Source organism: Acartia tonsa, chromosome 10, assembly GCF_053477335.1.
Source record: "Acartia tonsa isolate MP-2025a chromosome 10, ASM5347733v1, whole genome shotgun sequence".
Taxonomy (NCBI): Eukaryota; Metazoa; Arthropoda; class Copepoda; order Calanoida; family Acartiidae; genus Acartia; species Acartia tonsa.
Genome location: NC_137269.1, coordinates 18979191 through 18999486, shown reverse-complemented (window position 1 = coordinate 18999486; position 20296 = coordinate 18979191). Strand labels below are relative to the sequence as shown.

General features: G+C 32.5%; 2 protein-coding genes across 2 annotated transcripts in view; both read left to right on the top strand.

The window, feature by feature from the left end:
* Positions 1-5624: 5624 nt before the first annotated feature.
* Positions 5625-14471, top strand: LOC145329599 (arginine-hydroxylase NDUFAF5, mitochondrial). The gene is made up of 12 exons (XM_080173891.1): positions 5625-5842; positions 6113-6224; positions 6529-6609; positions 6906-6958; positions 7212-7313; positions 10009-10116; positions 10583-10674; positions 11044-11115; positions 11606-11697; positions 12301-12367; positions 13510-13588; positions 14042-14471. The coding sequence occupies exons 1-12, from the start codon at positions 5752-5754 to the stop codon at positions 14122-14124; spliced, it is 1032 nt and encodes a 343-aa protein (XP_080030017.1). The 5' UTR covers positions 5625-5751; the 3' UTR covers positions 14125-14471.
* A 1763-nt stretch (positions 14472-16234) lies between these two features.
* Positions 16235-20296, top strand: part of LOC145329590 (uncharacterized) — a 29459-nt gene continuing 25397 nt past the window's right edge. The window contains exons 1-5 of the mRNA XM_080173879.1: positions 16235-16358; positions 16666-16872; positions 17025-17116; positions 18302-18473; positions 18805-19911. Of these exons, the coding sequence (XP_080030005.1) occupies positions 16321-16358; positions 16666-16872; positions 17025-17116; positions 18302-18473; positions 18805-19911 (1616 nt within the window). The 5' untranslated portion in view covers positions 16235-16320. The remainder of the gene's footprint in view (positions 16359-16665; positions 16873-17024; positions 17117-18301; positions 18474-18804; positions 19912-20296) is intronic.

Genomic DNA, 20296 nt, shown 5'->3' with positions numbered 1-20296 from the left:
TCTTATAGGTGCTGAGTAAATCCCATTTTTCACATAGAGTTACGGACTAACGGACTGATTGATGGACAAAGTGAATTATAGAGTATCTTCGCTACTAAAAACTTCTATATGTTTTAAACAAATTACTTTATACAGGGCTGTAGAAAGAGACAACGTAAATTTTGATATAGAGCCACTAGACTTTGGAGCTCATGAAATAAAAAATGTAAGTATTTTTTTTTTACTTTATTCTGAAAGGTTATATTTTAATTAACACTTTCCCTTTAGGATTTGAAAATATTGTTTATCTTGCTTATAAAATTATTATTTCTGTCCAAACTTCAAAGAAGTAAAATATTTGAATAAATAAGATAAGTAAAGCCGGGATCAGGAGTTTAGGGGGGGGGGGGGGGGGGGCTGGCGTACTGTTAAGGTGACTAAAGAGAAAGAGATAGAAGTAAAATTTATGTTTACATTAAATTACATATCAGATCAATCAATTATAGAGTAGCTTGGATTAAACAAATATGTTTTAATGCTATAAGTAGTAAGCTTCATACAAACCCTGTGATGAATTTACACTAGTTTTATTTATTCTCACCCATACGAATACAAGATACTCTAGATACAAGGGGATCATCCGCCATCCAGTCAGTAGTTGGCGTATGTATAGACTTAATCTACAATTGTATTTACTTTTTTGTCACCACACAATTCCAAAAAATGACTTTTTATTTTAGTCGATAAAAGAAGTAATATCAAGAATGCATGGTGATTATGGTCTTGGCTTGTTAAAACATGGAATTAGGTTAGTAGTGAAACATTTTTAAGATTGCATTTCCAATAAAATCATCACGAAAATTTAAATTATTTTATCATTTTCCTTTTTAAAATTGAGCAATATAAAAAAAAACAAGAATCCTTTAAATCTCAACAAGTTCGACGGACAAATCAACAATAACATTGCACTTAAGAAATAGAATATTATTTCCAAATCCGAGCTAAAAGGAGGATGTGCATAAGGCCCATTTGGGCAGGGGGGGGGGGTTTACTCGAGAACCCTTAGAGCTAGAGGGAGCTAATTTTGGATTTAAGCTTCTATGGGGCCAAAGTTACTTTTAAAATTATCGTCGACCCCCCACCCCCCCCCCAAAAAAAAATTTTTTTTGGGTGGGGGGTGGGGATTTTTTTTATTGCATTTCTCGCCGAATTAGGCAATTTGGAATCATTTGAGACCATGTTATTTTTTTCAAAAATTTTTCGCCTTACAAGCAACCGTTTATTAAATTCTCGTTTATGAAGGTATATATTAAATACAGTATGCTACTCCCTTAGTTTTAGAGATAATTGGATGAAATCTTTTTGATTGTGTCACTTATTACCCCAAGTTTTGGTATCTTTAAAAAAAACGGCGGCGGGACCGCCGCCGTTTTCCGTTTTGAAAAAAATAACATGGTCTCAAATGATTCCAAATTGCCCAATTCGGCGAGAAATGCAATAAAAAAAATTTTTTTTGGTGGCGGTGGACGGCGGGAGCGGCGGTCCCGCCGCCGTTTTTTTTTTTAAAGATACCAAAACTTGGGGTAAGGGGGGGGGAAGTTCTGACACATTTGCGTAAACGGTGAGTATAGGCTTTATCTTTGGACTGAGAGGATAGGTTATTAGGGATAAAATCATTCTTATATGATGAATTTCCCCCAGATTTAAGATTTTTTGGATAGGCCTCCAGGTTCCGGAGCTCCAGGCCTCCAGGTGGTCTCTGTACAGGTAAAATTGAAAAAAAAAATTTTTTTTTTTAAAGTTACAGGTCAACTTATAAAACAAAATATGCATCTTTTTTAATATTACACACATATTTGAAGAAAAAATATGCATATTTTGTTTTATAAGTTGATTTTTAACTTTAAAAATTTTTTTTTTTTTTCATTTTTACCTGTACAGAGACCACTTGGAGGCCTGGAGCTCCGGAACCTGGAGGCCTATCCAAAAAATCTTAAATCTGGGGGAAATTCATCATATAAGAATGATTTTATCCCTAATAACCTATCCTCTCAGTCCAAAGATAAAGCCTATACTCACCGTTTACGCAAATGTGTCAGAACTTCCCCACCCCTTAGTGACACAATCAAAAAGATTTCATCCAATTATCTCTAAAACTAAGAGAGTAGCATACTGTATTTAAGATAAACCTTCATAAACGAGAATTTGAAAAAAATGACTAAGTCCCCCCCGCAGGGTTGCTTGTTAGGGGAAAAATTTTTGAAAAAAATAACATGGTCTCAAATGATTCCAAATTGCCTAATTCGGCGAGAAATGCAATAAAAAAAATTTTTTGGTGGCGGCGGAAAACGGCGGCGGGCGGCGGGAGCGGCGGTTCCGCCGCCGTTTTTTTTTAAAGATACCAATATTTGGGGTAATTAGTGACCCAGCCCAAAAGATTTCATCCAATTATCTCTAAAACTAAGGGAGTAGCACCCAAAATAAAATTGGTGGTATGTCGTGTGACGAGTCACCACATTTCCCCCCCCCCCCCTTATACTATAGGGTGTTTCTCAGAAATGACTTGAGGTCAACGATAATTCTAAAATCAAATATAGGCCTACAAAAGTTTTATCCTAAGGTTTGCTCCATTTATCTCAAGTCGTTTCTGAGAAACACCCTTTAGTATAAGGGGGGGGGGGGGAAATGTGGTGACTCGTCACACGACATACCAGGTCCCGATGCCGTTTTTTTTTTTAAAGATACCAAAACTTGGGGTAATAAGTGACACAATCAAAAAGATTTCATCAAATTATCTCTAAAACTAAGAGAGTAGCATACTGTATTTAAGATATACCTTCATAAACGAGAATTTGAAAAAAATGACCAAGTCCCCCCGCAGGGTTGCTTGTAAGGGGAAAAATTTTTGAAAAAAATAACATGGTCTCAAATTATTCCAAATTGCCTAATTCGGCGAGAAATGCAATAAAAAAAAATTTTTTGAAGGCGGCGGCGGAAAACGGCGGCGGACGGCGGGAGCGGCGGTCCCGCTGCCGTTTTTTTTTAAAGATACCAAAACTAGGGGTAATTAGTGACACAATCAAAAAGATTTCATCCAATTATCTCTAAAACTAAGAGAGTAGCATACTGTATTTAAGATATACCTTCATAAACGAGAATTTGCTTGTAAGGCAAAAAAATTTTGAAAAAAATAACATGGTCTCAAATGATTCCAAATTGCCTAATTTGGCGAGAAATGCAATAAAAAAATCCCCACCCCCCCCTCAAAAAATTTTTTTTTAGGGGGGTGGGGGGTCGACGATAATTTTAAAAGTAACTTTGGCCCCATAGAAGCTGAAATCTAAAATTAGCTCCCTCTAGCTCTAAGGGTTCTCGAGTAACCCCCCCCCCCCCCTGCCCAAATGGGCCTTATGCACATCCTCCTTTTATGCAAATATGTCGTTAATTAGCTTAGGATATCGAAGTACAAAGGTGTTTGGACAAAATTATAGAGGTACTTCGCTTATTACATGGTGTGCCTAAACGTCCGAGAAATTATCATTTCAAAACTCATGATAATGGTACAAGAAAATCATTTAAAGATTAAGGCTAATCTACAAAAAATTGTAAAAATAAAAAAAAATCGCAATAAAAAAATGAATTTTGGCTTACTTGAACTTTTAATTTAAAACGACAGATAGATATATTTGTATTACATGAAGGTTAGAGGAATGGCATAATAATAGTTCTTTGTAGGATATTAGTAAAGTTCTTTGAGAAGTTGGCCAAAATTCTTTTGTTACCTATCAATTTTCTTAGTTACCTTGCTGTTATAATTTTTTAATCATTTCAATATGTTAGTTATGTGTTTTTAGGATAAAATACTTGAATGCGGAGACAAGAATTTTTACTATCCGTGTAAGACATGGGGAACCATACTATTTACTTTCTTCGTGTCTACCTCTACTTACAAGAATTAAAAAAACGGTAAGCATTATTTTTTTTCAAAGTGTCGAATTTATGTGACATATAAATGTAAAATAAAGGGGGGGGGGTTAATGCAACCATCTCGTAATCAGTGAGCAAATGTTCTAGCCGCTAGTTGCTGGTACTAGAAATCATTTCACATGATATAAAGCAAAAATATGTTTCAAAAAGTTGATTCATACATAATTTATGGCAGATTTGCCCTAAAAATAGCCAAAAAAAGCGGCTAAAATAGACCTACCAGTGCCATTTGCTGACTGATTACGAGATGGTTGCATTAAACCCCCCCCCCCCCCCTTTATTTTCCATTTATATGTCACATAAATTCGACACTTTGAAAAATCCAAGATTTTAATCGAAACAAGTCCTTTTTTCTCCTAAAATCATGTTATATTTTCATTCTGCTGTTTGAAATGGAACCCTTAAAAAAAATATTTGTTAATCATTTTATTCAGCAGTAACCAATAACTGAATTAATTCGAGAAAAAGAATATTCGTGATTTTGTAGGGCAACACATCGTAGTAAAGACCTTTGTAACCGCCTTACAATTTCTTTGTTTTTTTGTTATACCTTATTCCTGGATTTTCTTAGACTGTGGTGTGCAGGACGCTTTATACTGGTGCCTCCATGAAGCACACAAACATGTACCTGCAAAAATATCAGAAGAAAATAGTCAAGCAAGTATTGGATGCCAGAAAAACAGGAAAATAATAGCGATTTTCATACTAATTTTAAGGCTGTAAAATTGACCAAAACGCGACCTATAGTATATATAGATAGAGATTCAGCTGATATATTTAACCACGTACACACACGTCCTATCTAACTTTTGCATCTTTAATTTGAAATAGATATTGTTAAAATATATCTAAAACTTCAATTATATTCTTACGATATCTGCAATAAAACACTTATGAAACGAAATCATTATATTGATATTGATCAATAAACAAGGAATAGACGATTGGATTCTGATGTTGTTGATAATGCTTAAATCCTGCAAATAAAGATTTTTATTTTATTTTGTATTTTTGTTTATTAAGATCTGAAGAACGGTTATTTTATCTTTTGATCTTAGCTAACAAAATAAGTTTATGGTTTTGAAAATTTTTATGATTTTATCCTTACGATACTTCCATTTTTACATAAAGTAATATGTTTGCTTAGGTAATTCACCCCTACATTAAAAATATGGAAGGGAGTAGACAATGGTTCCTCAATTTATTTACCATTTTCCAATTTATGTATCTCTGATGTTTTGATACAATCACCCAGGTAGGGAGGGGTCATTGGGCTGTTTATTACACTAGCTCACTAAGTTTTATAATAACGTTTTCTTATTCGTTGTCTTAACAACTTTGAGGAGTTGTATTGAATTTTGATTAGTTGATTGATTAAGTTGAGTATCCACACGATTCAACCACGTATTCTACAAAAGGCTTAATTTTGTTTAGAATCATTGGGGATGTACATTATATAGTACATCAATTTATCGGCCATTGTCTTATCTCTTTACATTCCTGACATCATCTAGAATGTAAGATAATAAGGTTTCCTCTCCCCCCCCCCCCCCCCCCCAATTAAGATGCTCCCATAGGCCATGGGCCAGAATAGTCAAAGTGAAGTTAGATATGAAAAAAATATAAAATCGCTTATTTTTGTTTTAGTTAGTGGAAGATTAAAATTCAAAAACATTTCTGATGTTCACCTAAGAATAGTAACAAAGATGACAAAGGTTGAAAAATTTTGATGGTACTCAAGCAAAGAATGAATAAATATTATTTTTTTTATTAAGTTTTTTTCAGATGTTAACAAAATGTTCAAGACTATTAATTGCAAATTCAAGATGTTCAAATTTGCACAAGCTGTTGCACACCTCACCTAAATATTTTGCAGGTTAGGCTAAAACCAAAGAAAAAAATTTCAGAACCCTATTTTATTTATATTATCCCCCATCCCACACACTATTTTAGTTTTTTTCACCAAGGAGGGGAGAATAATGAAATTTTTTTTTATCATTTCTCTTAATATTTTCATTTCAAGTCGAAAACAGTGTTGTAAAAAATCATTTTTCTTTTGGCTATCTTCATTTTATGTAACTACCTTTTCAATATTAAAAATATAAAGCTACTTTTTTTTCAGATATAAAGTCCATTTATATTTTAGATCATATCCAGAACGTGTTTGATCGAAGAGCGAAGCTGTTGCAAAGTGAAAGAGCAGCAAATAATCCTGATGTTGATAATTATGACTTTCTTAAAGAAGAAATTGGATACAGGTTACAAATATTTAGAGCAGCTATTCTAGAATTTATTTGTCTTAACCTTCTTTGTACATTAAGACATAAGACAAAGGAGGAAAAATTAATGTACAATTATCATAAACAAAATGAAACCTTCAGTAGAATAAAATTATTAGTGAAAGTTATGACAATGTTAGTTTGTAAAACCTAATCGAGTCATAAAAAAAAACTTTTAGGTCAACGAATGAGCGAATGTGTTTATGAAACTTTTGGGGACAATTTTAATTTACAGTCCAATGTTCCATAACTAGCATGTTTAAATATATTTTTATTTGCCTAGGTTATCAGATCGCCTGTTGGATGTTTCAAGAAAATTTGATGTGGCAGTTGATATTGGTAGCGGTAGAGGATGGGTAACTAGGTATCATTTTTTTGGATACTGCCTTTCTAGTAGCGCAGCTACTCTTTTAATGTGTCTGGGTCTTGTTCTTCAATCCGTAATACTACGTAATGATGGGGTATAGAATTCAATAAACAGATTCTATGCAATAGATAATTTTGACGACGCCGTCACAAACTAAAGATTAGACTCTAAGCAGCAAATAATATAGCACTACAGGGCATTCTTCCAACCCCATGTCTACTTTTGCAGGAAGGATTTTTTCGTGTCTGTCGTTGCTGCGCCCCTTAAGATTAAATTATTCTTGTTTATTTTAGACATATGACAGAGCATTCTATTGGTCATGTTACAGCCATTGACATATCGCAAGGTAAACGTATCTTTAATTCTTAATATTAATTTAATTCTTAACCCCCCCCCCCGGGCCCCACCCCTCCAAAACAAAGGGATATATGTCAAAGTAAAATTTTACCTGATGCCTGAAAATTTGTGTGGCTGAAAATAAAGAATTTTATTTTAACTGTTCTACATGAAGGACAATAGTAGGTAAGCTCTTTCAATTAAGCGTAAGGTTTCATAAAGACAAAAAGTGTTGTGTTCCATAACTTATTTAAATTTTACAGGAATGTTGGGAGGGGCCCCCAAAGGCGAGGTTAATGAGGAGAGATTAATTATGGATGTTGATGGAGCTGAACTTCCTTTTCCAGATAACTCTGTTGACGTTGGTACGATTTTATTAATTCAATTCAGAAACTTTATATCTAAACTTGAGATATTTGTCAGGTTTCGGCAGCCGCATGGAAGTCTTAAATTTAAACACGTTTGAATGCTTTGAAAAATTTGTGAAAGAGGGATTGCCATTGATATTGGGTCAGGTTTAGACTTCTAGCTGATTTTTAAATCTTAAAAAGTATTTTTTCTCTGAGGCGTATAGGCGGCTGATTCGCGGCTTCCGAGCCCTAATTTTTCTTTTATTGTAACTGTCCCTTTTTTTTATTTAAGCGTTCTATTAGAAGACAAAATACGTTTACTTTTAAATAATCTTTGCAATTTATATCACATCTACAGAATTTTTGACAGTCCTACCGTTTTACATGCTTAAATAAAAGTAACAAGTTGTATTACTATCTGTAGTGAAAGATCTCGCTAACCTTTTTTATGTAGTAAAATTTGTCATTGTTTATTCAAGTAGATTAAATGTACTTGATTTTTACAAGCTTCCCTCTACTATTTCCCTTTTTTCATGTTTAAATTGTATTTACTATGACCGATTAAAATATGAACCCGCCCATTTTTGACCGGATTTAAACCTTCCTATCAAAATTTGCTAAAATTAAAACAAGTAATAATTGATTCCTTCCCTTATCATCTTTCGTCGCTCAATTTATATTTCCCCACCCGTCCCCTGATTCCTAACTTCTAGTTTGATAAAAAGAAATATTGATCATGATTTTGCTACTAATATAAAATAAAGCAAGATTGGTATTTATCTTTAAAGATTTTATTCAGTTTCTAACTAGATATTTATATATTCACAATCTTTGATAAAAAAATTACAGTTACACAATTATTAATGAACTCAAGCTTCTTCAATTTCTTCATAGTTAACAACTTTGCTTTCAATAACAGGTACTCTGCTGCTTTCATTGAATGTTAGTCTTTCAGAGGCAGCTTTATTTGCGGCGCCATTTTCCAGGAAGTGTACACTATCACTGTCCACAGTTGTGGTATCATCATGTACACCTGGGTTACTATTTTGACGACGTGTGCGACACAAGTACAGAGAGAAAAGTACTAGAAGTACACAGGAACAGACAAGTACAAGCGCACTCAGCAGCATGAGAATAATTCTGTTAATGTCCTCATTGTCAAGTTGTTGCAGTAAAATCCTGTTCTCTTCAACAATTTCATATTTGTCAGTGAAGTCCTCCATGGTAAAATCATTTTCATAATCAAATACTTCAGAATCAACATTATCTTGGAACAAAAACTGTGCTTTGGGTTCATCCAGATCATTGGTGATATCTTGAGAGGGTGTAGCACAGTTGAAAACCTCCAGAGGAATATTGTGTCGTTCAACAATACCAGCACCGCTAACTCCAACCACTCCCAGTGATTGAAACTTCTCTATATCTTCATCCTTCAGGTATAGCTGGCTGCCGGGAGCAAATGAGGCGCGCACCATACGCCACATATTCGACTTATCCCGAGCCCCAATAATAAAAATAACATCTGCATTTGCTTTTGTCAGTGGAACTGACAATTTACAGCTGTCCACCTGAAGGTCTGTTGACGTAAAATCATGAACACTTGGCAGGCAGGCTTGCTGGCAGCCGCGGCCGGTACAGAGCCAGTCATAGTCGCAAACACTGTAATCACCAGTGAGGCAGACACGCATACACCGCTCGTGCTCAACGGCATCATTCTTTATTGGCTCGCACGTCAGTTGGCATCGAGCTTCATCAATCTTGCCACGAATTAGAGATTCGAACTCTGCTAGTCCAGCGATAAGATCATTTCTTGCAGAAATGATCATGTACTTGCAACAAAGAATAATAATAAATAACAAATATTTATTATCCATTTTCTGTCTTTACAGTTTGAATAAATCTGTAATACTAAATTTTAATTTGATTTCAATATAAATTATCGTCTTCAAAAGTGGGCGTGGTCGATGATAAGCTATGACCGCTGCTAGGTGTTCGGATAGGGATAACTTTGACACGAATTTTCCGGTCATAGAGGATGTTGATAACATAAGTTGATGTTAAGGTGAGGTGTGGTGCTATGATTATATGGGTAGTTGTGGTGTTATGATAGGGGTGGTGAAATAGGCGTAGTCGGTGGAATCTGTATAGGCTATCACTAATTGGAAAAGGTTAAAGATTATTTGATTATTTTAAGTTTTAAAATTTAAAAACACTTTCTACTTGTATAATAATAGGTTTTCATAAAATAAAGATATTAACGTGCCGTTGTCTGTCTTTTACTACCTTGTTTCAAATGTTGAAATATTAAATAAAGCTCCGCTAGCCTCTAGGGGAATTTTTAAGGGGTGTGGGTGGATTTTAAAACACCCTAAGAAAAATATGAAACTCTTATCTAAGAAACAACCCAGTCATTCCCGAGATATTTTGTTTACGAACAAAACAAACAAATATATAATTTATTAGCGGCTACGCCACTAGAGGTCTCTAGGAGCGCTCGAGGGAGGGGGGGGGGTGTAAAAAAAAAAACATGTCAGGTACACTCCCTAAAACTTAAGAACCATCCCTGGACCTATAGGAAGCTTCATTCTATTGGAGAACCATATGGATATCGGTTCAGTGGTTAGTGATGATTAGCTTCCACATGCACATCCTACTATCTTTATATATAAGAGGAGAATTATAAAAATTTCATATTTTTATTTTGTTTTAGTGACAACGTGTTTGAGTATGCACTGGGTGAACAATCTGCCTGGATTGTTCAAAGAAATTAACAGAATTCTGAAACCCGACGGGGTCTTCATGGGTGCTATGTTTGGAGGTTAGGTTTTATTATTTACCTTTATAACACAAATGATCCCTTAATATTTTCGCATATCCTATAAAAAGGTTTTTTTGTCTGCAGCTTAAGATCTCAGAAATTGATGAATAAAGTTGGTTGTACTTTTCAGGAAAGCTTTACAATTGTATTTTGATGGCTTTAGACTGTTTTCCTGACCTACCCCGGCCTTCTCTAGGGGCTAGAGGCGAATTATCTAGCTTTACATAAAAAATGAGGAACGTGTAAAGAATACGAAATAGCGAGTTTCGTCGTATTTTCACAGTAGTTTTTCTCTTTTTTCTAGTTCTTGCGGAGGGTCTAACCCTGCAGGGCAATCTGTGAATCATTAACATTTGCCTAACCCAACTCAACCTAAAAATAACCCATAAAAAGCTACTGTGAAAATACGATGAAACCTGCTACTTTGTTTTCTTTCCATGATTCAAAAATAATGTTCACTTTTAAGGAGAAACATTAATGGAACTACGAGTATCTTTACAATTAGCAGAGCTAGAGAGAGAAGGAGGGTTTTCGCCCCACGTCAGTCCTTTTGTGGAGGTAAAATATTTTTTGAACGCAAAATTTGTGCTCTAGAGCTTAGGTAATGTACTAATAAGTTGATTTTAGCTTTTTCACAGGCACAATTGTTTAGATATTTGAAGTATATCATAATATAGACAGAGAATTATCATTCTTTAAGGTGGCAAAGTGCTTGAATTGGACCAAAATATTACAGAATTAAAAAGATCACCTAAAAATCCATTTTTGCTTTCTATTTTTAACAAAGATTCACCCGTTTCATGATCGCAAAAAAAATCCAAATTGCAAATTTGGACAGCCTTGGACGTAAGCTAAGATGATTTCAACCAGTTATAAAAAAAACTGGTTTCATTAGTTTTAAATTAATTTTTTTTAAAAAATATTTAGGTTCAAGATTTGGGGTCTTTATTAAACAGAAACAAATTTACAATGATAACTATTGATACAGATGACATAAAGGTTAGTTTTAATCGCACCTGCCGTACCTAATTTCTTAAAAAGCAGTCACACAATTTAATCAAATATTTTTTTCATGGTTTAATAGACGATTGCCCGCGGATACATAAATAAAATGTGTCAGAAAAGAAAGAAGATAATCCTAAAATTTTCATTTGCAATTTCGTATTTTCTTTATGGCCCAGAAACGTCTTAATACATTGGACTTTGCAACAGCCTTTTAACCCTTATTTAATACATTATATTATTGAATTTTTAAAGTATCGCTTCGAAACTGATTAATATCCCGTTCTCAGCCATACTGAAAAATTATGTATAGCATCGTATTATATCCAGTTATGTACTAACATAAAAGTGTAACATTAAAACCATTTTTTTAGTCCGTGTCTTCGGCATCTCAGGGCTAAAAAAATTGTTTTAATCTTATAATTGTACATTTTATATCCACGGAATGCTGTTTTCTATACGATGCTTTAAATAACTATTACATTAGGTGAGATATCCAACAATATTTCAATTAATGAGAGATTTGAAAGGCATGGCCGAGAATAATTCAGCGCATAATAGAAAATTACATCTGCACAGGTAAACTAAAAATTGTGAATTTTAAATGTATTTAATCTACAAATATCTACATTTCAAAAGTAGCGCAAGGAAACAAAAGTTAGAATAATTTAAATAAAAAAATAACACGTTCAACCATTTTCAAGGGTTTTGTCAATTTTTTGACTACCCCGTTACTGTTTTTGACACTCCCCTAACACCCTCCTTAAGTTTAAGTAGGGTGTGATTTATTACCCCGACGTTCTCCTTGGCTGTATTAGGGGGTGTAATGGGGGTGTAGAGCCTTCTGAAAGGGACGTAGAGGGGTAGACACCTTAGGGGTTAATCCACCCCCATTAATTTTGTTAGTTGGGTGGATACACCCCCCTTCTGCAAGCTTCTACGTCAAACATAATCATAGATTCATAATCAAATAATAGCGCCAAAAGAAAAATTAAGAATATACATTTTACATAATACATATCTAGTTTAAAAAGAGAGTTGCCTTGGTTTTTTCGTTTAAGTTTTGAAATAATTGAAAATATAAATCATATCATCAAACACCATTATAAAGTCAATTTACATAAATCAAATTGGGGGGGAAAAACATATTTTATTACCTAAATAGAATTAATATATTTGTAGAGAATCAATGTTTGCAGCAAACGCTATTTATGCTGATTTATATGCTAATGAAGATGGAACTTTACCGGTAAATATTTAATATTTTGAAAAAAAAGGCTTGTTCTATTAAGTGAATTTAACGTTCGTTAGTCATATTATAAAAAGAACAAGGATAACAACATTCATAAAAGCGAAGCTCTGAAACGGTATAACAAACTAACATAAACACTTATAGAGTGTTAGAACTGAATTAGCGGTTTATAAATGTATAAGTCTAAAAAAATTATTGGACATACTAACACTTGGGACTTGATTATAAAGATGTTTCGCTTATAACATTTATACTTTGTTGTCCTAGGAATATGTATTCTAAAAATCAGATGAATAGGAGAATTAGGTATATCACATCAAAAAAATTATCAAAATAGTTAAACTCCATATGTTTAAAATGGATGTACGAACATTCTGGTAATGCTTATAGAGTTGCGACGCTTTCTAAATCGACTTTAACTACCACAGAAATCAACCTGGCGGCTGTAACATTTAAAATAGAGAGGGCAAATCTAACATACCTAAATTAACGTTAAAAGTTATCCATTACGAAAAAACGGACTGACCCTAACTATAGAAAAGCTTTTATCTTAAGGATTTATTAAAACAAGGATGACAACATCCATAAAAGCGAAGCACTGAAACGGTAGGACAAACGGACATTAACACTTGTATAGTATCTGAACTGAAAAATCAGAACATAAATGTATAAATGTTGAATCAAAATTGTAGGTAAATTTGTTGAAAAACTGCTTAAAAACAGGATAATGTTTATGGACATACTTACATTTTTGGACTTGATTATAGAGTTGCTTCGCTTATAATATTGTTCTTTGTTGTCCCAGGAATCAATATACCAAAAATCAGATCAAACGGATAAATAAAACACTTGAAAATTTGTTGTTAAAAAAGTAGAAAAATCAACATGTTTAAAATGGACGTACGGACATTCTGGTAATGATTATAGAGTTGCTACGATTTCTTAATCGTACCCAACTACTACAGGAATCATCATGCAAAGTTTGAAATCGATAGGACAATTCTAACATGCCTAAATTAACGAATAAAAGCTATCTATCTCGGACGGACGGACGGACGGACGTACGGACGGACCGACCCTAATTATAGAAAAGCTTCGCTTTTAAAAAGATAATTCAAGTTTTATTTATTTTCTTGCAGGCAACCTTCCAGATTTACTACTGGATAGGATGGAAACCTGGCAAGAACCAGCCCAAGCCACTTGCACCTCACAAGTCAGGTAAGATTAACAATACTTTAATACACATAACAGGAATTTACTCTACATAGGATCCCCTGCTTAAGAGGGGGGGGGGGGGAATAAAAGATATATGAAAAGGGGAAACAATGTAAAATTATAGTGCACTGAAAACTATTTTTCCAAATTTTCTTTCCTTAAAAAAAAACTAGAAAATATGTAGGAAGTGGAAACTACTTGGGGGCAAAAACAAGGCGGGGGGGGGGGGGAGAACTAATCTTGTGCAGAATTTACATTCCTGAGATTTACTGTCTAATACTAAAAGTAAGGCTACTGGGATAGGACAATGGACGGTGAATACTGGAAAAAATAATTCAAGATAAGAAGAATGAAGTCTAAAACACAAGCAAAGCCTTAATTTCGTAAACAGCAAAAAAATTTGAAACTTATTAAACATACTAATATACAAAGTAACTATATAATTTTTCTTTTCAGATATAAGTTTCAAAGACATAGGGAAGCTAGATGAAATAGCTCATACCAAAGGAGTAACAGATCTTCCAAAGGAGGACAAATAAACATGTTTATTTACCCTGGATTTAAGTTTAAATGTTAGTTGGAGTTTTATTATAATTAAACAGTATTCAAAATTAACATCTTATTCAATTATGATTTTATATAATAAATTGTTGAACAAATCAGTTTTATGATTAATATAACTTCTTCTTATATAACTGTTGAAATAATATAAACTATATTAAGTATAAAAATTTAAAAATGGTAGTAGAACCTGGAACGTGTTAGATTAGGGGGGAAAAGTAAATTCTAAAATTAAAAACTTTTGATTTCTTATGTACTTTACCTAGTACCTACTTAAATAAAGTTTTTAACAAAAACATTTGAGTTAAATTACATAATTTCAGAAGTTATAAAAAATGAGCAATGTTGAAAAATGTTGTTGAAAAGATGAACAAAAATGTCTGTAAGGGATATCGTTTCGCTTGACTGTTCTGATGATTCTAGGTAAAAAATTCCATATTTTATTTGATTTCAGGTGATCTAAATCTGTATAAACAAGGATTACAACTTCCATAAGGATCTCACAATAAAAATGACTGTAAAAAATTAAGAATCGACGTCAAAATTGATTATTTAAATGGACGAACGGACATTCTCAATCGCAGCTCCCAAAAAGATTAAAGAATATATAATCTATTTTCTCGTATTCATTCGAATCCGGTGGATAGGAACCGGTTCTCATCCATACGAAAAAACTATGTCTAGCATCGTATTATATCCAGTTTTCTACGAATATAGAAATGTACAATCATAAGATTAAAACTAGTTTTTTTAGCCGCGTGGTGCCGAAGGCCGTTTATAATACGATACGAGAAATAACTATTCTCGTATACATTCGAAACCGATTAATATCCGGTGGATTAGAACCGGTTCTCATCAATACGAAAAAAACTATGTCAAGCATCGAATTATATTCATTTTCCAACGAATATAAAAATGTACAAACATTAGATTAAAACTAATTTTTTAGCCCGTGCCTTCGGCGTAAAAAACTTCGGCTAAAAAACTTCTTTTAATCTTAAAATTGTACATTTTATATCCGCGGAAAGCTGGTTATAATACGATGCTTAAAATAACTAATATTTTAGTTCTGAAGATGAACATGAACCATCAATACAAGATGTTGTTGAAAACATCAAAAAAGAAGTCAACACCAATGATGAACCTGCTATTGGTCACTTAGATCCAGGAAAAGGGAAAATGACTTTGAAAATTATCATTATTTCAAAAATTCAAACAAAGGGGGGGGGGCGAAAGTGACACTTTTTGAAACCAAAACTAAAAGTCAACAAAGGAACTCAACTAAAAAAAGAGTTACAGGTCTGAGATTTTGTATGGCAGTTGCTTTATAGGGGTACAATATGTAACTGTGAAGAAACGGCGGCGCAACTGCCGAAAACCGCCGTTTCCCGCCAAAATTTTTTTTGCCTTTTCTCGGCGGTTTTCGGCGGTTGCGCCGCCGTTTCTTCACAGTTCCATATTTTACCCCTTTAAAGCAACTGCCATGCAAAATGTCAGATATGTAACTCTTTTTTTTAGTTGAGTTCCTTTGACTTTTAGTTTTGGTTTCAAAAAGTGTCACTTTCGCCCCCCCCCCCCCCCTTTTAATTTTTAAAAGGCTTTACCAGTAGGTTCTACTTTAAAATAAAAGAGACGACTGTTTAAAAATAATTGAAAATTTAGTTCAATTTTCGTGAAATCTTTTTTGTTTGTTTTATTTAATAGATATTACCTAAATACTGATTTATTATAATAGAAGCCCAAAGATAATCTTGTACGGCTACCATTTACAAAATTTGAGTTTTTATCTCTTAAACTGTTAATTCCTTTCTGAACAGAAACTAAAGAATCTATAAAACAAAATGAATCTGAAGAAATATCCTGTGATATTATTGAATATTTACTTGAAAGTACAATACATGAGATTATTCTTAAAGGGATATTCTATGATTTTTGTGTCAAGCTTTAAATTATCTAAAATGTTTTTTGTTCATAACTGATGATTTATACCTAATTGATTTCTAGCACTGCGATAAAGGGGACTGGGGGCTGATTAAAGGGACACTTAAAAGAAAATCTTTCATAAAAATCATAGACTAATATTAAACACAGAAAATGTTGCCAAAATTATTATCAAACAAGAGTATATTGAAAATGAACAAAGTAAAAAAGCAAACATTCGAGAAGAACTGTTTATGGATTGTGATTCTGATAGCGATAGTGAGCCATTCAGGTTAGTAAAGTATGTAGATTGTCTGTCTCAGAGATGTTCTTCAAGAAGAAGTTAATTTACATTTTTTATCTTAAAACCTTACTGAAATTTATCCAGTTCATGCATATGTAATGCATGTCTTTAAACGAAAGGATAATAATCTTTTTTTTAAAGGCATCAGTATTTATAAAACCTATCTTAATTTATTAATGTTTAATCAAATTAGTTTTGTTACAAAAAGTGCAACATCCGCCCCATCCCCCCTCCCTCCCATCCCATTATAAATTTTATTGTGCTTAATTTTAATTAAATATTTCATTTTTTCCAGTTACCAAGATACTGGCCTAATAGATGTTAAAAGAGAAGCCATTGAATGTAGTAAACCAATAGAAAACGAGGAAACTGATGATGAACATACTAAATCCAAAGATACATGTGAAGATAGTAATGATGATATTAGTAGGGAAATTAAAAAGTCTTCAGTCAGATATATTTTGTTCCAGGATTCAGAAAGCGACAACGATGATTTTTACAGGTATGATGAATCCCCATTATTTGCATCAGGATTGTCCTTCCGTTCACTATTGTAAACTCATGATTTATGAATTTATCTCTTATTAACTAAACCATTTTTTAATTGTTTAAACCTATAAAGATCTATATAAAAAATAATTAATCCTATTTTAGTTGTGATGATACCAGCTTTGTAGAAAATCATCCCATTATCAAACAGGAAAAAAATGATGAATTTCAAGCTGGTTCCAATTTAGATGTTCAAGGTATGAAATTAGAATAAAAGCTCAACTAATTAAATGGTAGTTTGTAAATAGCACTTTTGCAAGATACCATAAACTCAGGGATAAGGGATAGGAAACCTGGCCATAAATTAGGTCTCGGCCTGGTTTTGAAAGGGATCATGCAACTTTTACCATTTGCCTAATTTAATGACCTTACTGGCGGACGGCTCATATTGGCTACCGCTCTAAACCAATAGTGTTCTGTGATTTGGGCTTGTTTTGTATCAACCAATCACCAATTGGCGGCGCCAATTGGTGATTGGTTGATACAAAACAAGCCCAAATCACAGATGGCGGAAATTTTACAAGCAGACAATTCTAGAAAAAATAATGATTTCGTCTGCTACGAAAAAAATAAATACAAATGGTGTTAGATCACATTAGTTTAATTATTAAATCTGCTTAGAGTTAAACATTAAAAAAGGGCCATATAGAAAAAACAAAAATAACGGGATTATTTTTTTGGAAAGAAGGTAGCTACGAATTTTCATTTGGTAGTTTATAAATTAGATGTTGTATTTTGAATTTTAAAAATTTAGTACGGAACTGATACACCACCTTAACCCTAATTTTTGTACAATACAACACAGTACAGATATATCATTACATTATAGAATCCAAAGAACTTGATAGAATGTTACCCAAGTGCATATTTATTTATTTATTTTGAATTTTTATTAGCAATGAAATTTTCAAATAAAATCTTTACTCATTAATAAAAATGCAAATAATACAAACTAAAATCAGTCTGAGGGAAACCCAACGATAGCTTTCTGACAGTTCAAATTACCAAAGTAAAAGATAAAAAATTTTGGGAGAGAAAAAACTTCATTTTAACAAAAGCCATTAATATATAGGTTTATAAAAAGTTATGTTTTTTACTTTAAACTAGCTACCTGAATTTGATTCTATACTTTATCTACACACACACACACAGCTTTTTCATTAGCATTTTATACGAACCACTGCGCTATCCCAAAACTGGTTTATTAGGCTAGAAATAGGCCTAGGCTTGAAATAGGCCTGAAATAATATTTTCCTACGTTTCCCATCCCTTATCCCTGCATAAACTAAGGAGCATAATTAATTGGCATTTATTTTAATTTGATATAATTTAATTTACATCTTTAATATAAACCTATTTTACTACTAATTTTAAATTTTTAGGTACTACATCTTATGATGAAAACTTTGAAAATAAACTTCAAAATGCTGATAACATTGTTTCTGAGAAGGAAAGTAAAACCATAAATAATGTCATTAGACTTAAAAATGTTAGAGAATTAGTGTTACTGGATTGTTCTAGTGATGATAGTGATCTAGAGGATTATAATGAAAGGTAAATATTTGTTTATGTTTTATTTTGAAACTTATGATATTCAGATTTATAAAATTGTTTTCAGTAGTGCAGATAATTTAACATAAGATATGTTTGTCTTGTCACTATAGTACAAAATCTTAAAGGGGTAGTTGCACGAAATGCATTTGAACTTAATTTTGTGAACCGCATATTTTTTCCTTATTAATTGGTTAAACTACATTTATATGGCATATATTTGAAAGAATTTCAATTTTCTACCACGTAGTTTTTAAAATATCAAGACTTGAAAATCATCTTTTTTGTGATATAGGCAATTAAAAAATCTTTAAAAATATGATATAATTTTTAGTTTGCAAACTCAAATTATAACAGCCAAGACAGAATTAAATGATTCAAATTCTCAAACAGCAGCTGATAATTTAATAAATGATGAAAATGAATCTATAAGTGTTGTCACAATTATTGTTGACGAATTACTTGATGGTCTATTTATTAGAGATCAAGATGAATCATTTGATCATAACAATGTGGAACACTATCAAGAGAAAGAACTTAACATTTCACAAAACACAAACTTAGATGATTCTGATCCTTTTTACAATTCTGAGAGAGGCCAGTCTTTAGATACAGCTAACTGCCCAAATGATGATTTAGATTATGAACCCCTTGAAAACAATATTGGTCATACTGCTGACAATTCTATTAATACCACAAGAGATGATTTTCTTCAAGAAACTGAAAATCCTATAGAACCTTCACTAACAAAGGAAAATAATGTTTATTTGGATCTAAATTTTTCTGATATTTCAGAAAACATTGAAACATCAAAAGACAGCAATGATATAACAGAATCTCATGCTTTTAATCAATCAAATAATAAAAACATAAATGAAGATACTATGCGTAATAATTCTAAAACAAAAGATCTTACACTTCATGAAATAAGCAATACAAATATATGTTCTTTAAACAAAGAGCCTGCCAATGAATATGAGAAAGATTTAAGTGATCTAGAATCATTTATAACAAGTATACCAACAGTTTCAGTTGTAGATACAGCAGCATTCATTGTTGAAGAATTAATTGATAGTCTTATTTATACTGTTGTTGCTACCATTGAAGATAAAGCAAAAGGACTAAACTATATTGAAAATATTGAGGAGTTGGAAAGTAGTAATATCAATTATTCAAGCATAAGTGACTTAGATATTAGCGGTGAACTTTTTGACAATTTAGAAATGTATGATCACTCAACTGATGCACTAAATGAAATGATTAATAAGCATTTGAAGCCTTCAGAATCCGTGATAACGCCAGTTCAAAGAACTTTTTCTGTGATAACAAATACATCTGAAAGATCTAATACACCCAAAGAATCATCTGAAAATATTACCGTGAATAATAGTATTGATATTGATGATCTATTGGATGGTTCTGATGAAGATGACTGTTTTAGGTGAGTAAATACATTTATTTTTTAATCCGTTATATTAGTTATCATGAAGTTTACTTTAAATGCTGTTTTGTAGACTTCATTTCATCGACAATTCTCGGCGTCTTTAATTAAAGTTTCAAAAATTTAGCTGGAAGGGACTGAAATTTTTTTTTATAGTTGATGTTTAAAATAATGAGATGTTTATTTTCTATTTAGTAGAATTTTTTATATAATTGTTCTATTTTTTACTAAAAATGCATCTTATGAAAAAGAAAGATATTTGAAGGGATTTGATACTTAGCTTTTAATTCATAACATTTATTTGCCCAAGAAATTGCCATATAATTCGAATTTTGTAAAACATTTTTCATTTTATTGGAATTTTTTAGAACACTGAAGTTTACTC

Excerpts from the sequence above, each read along its gene's own strand:
- LOC145329599 (XM_080173891.1), top strand. The coding sequence starts at position 5,752 with ATGTTAACAAAATGTTCAAGACTATTAATTGCAAATTCAAGATGTTCA. Across the intron at positions 6,959-7,211 it reads AGCCATTGACATATCGCAAG|GAATGTTGGGAGGGGCCCCC; the intron begins GTAAACGTATCT and ends TAAATTTTACAG. Across the intron at positions 11,116-11,605 it reads TTGATACAGATGACATAAAG|GTGAGATATCCAACAATATT; the intron begins GTTAGTTTTAAT and ends CTATTACATTAG.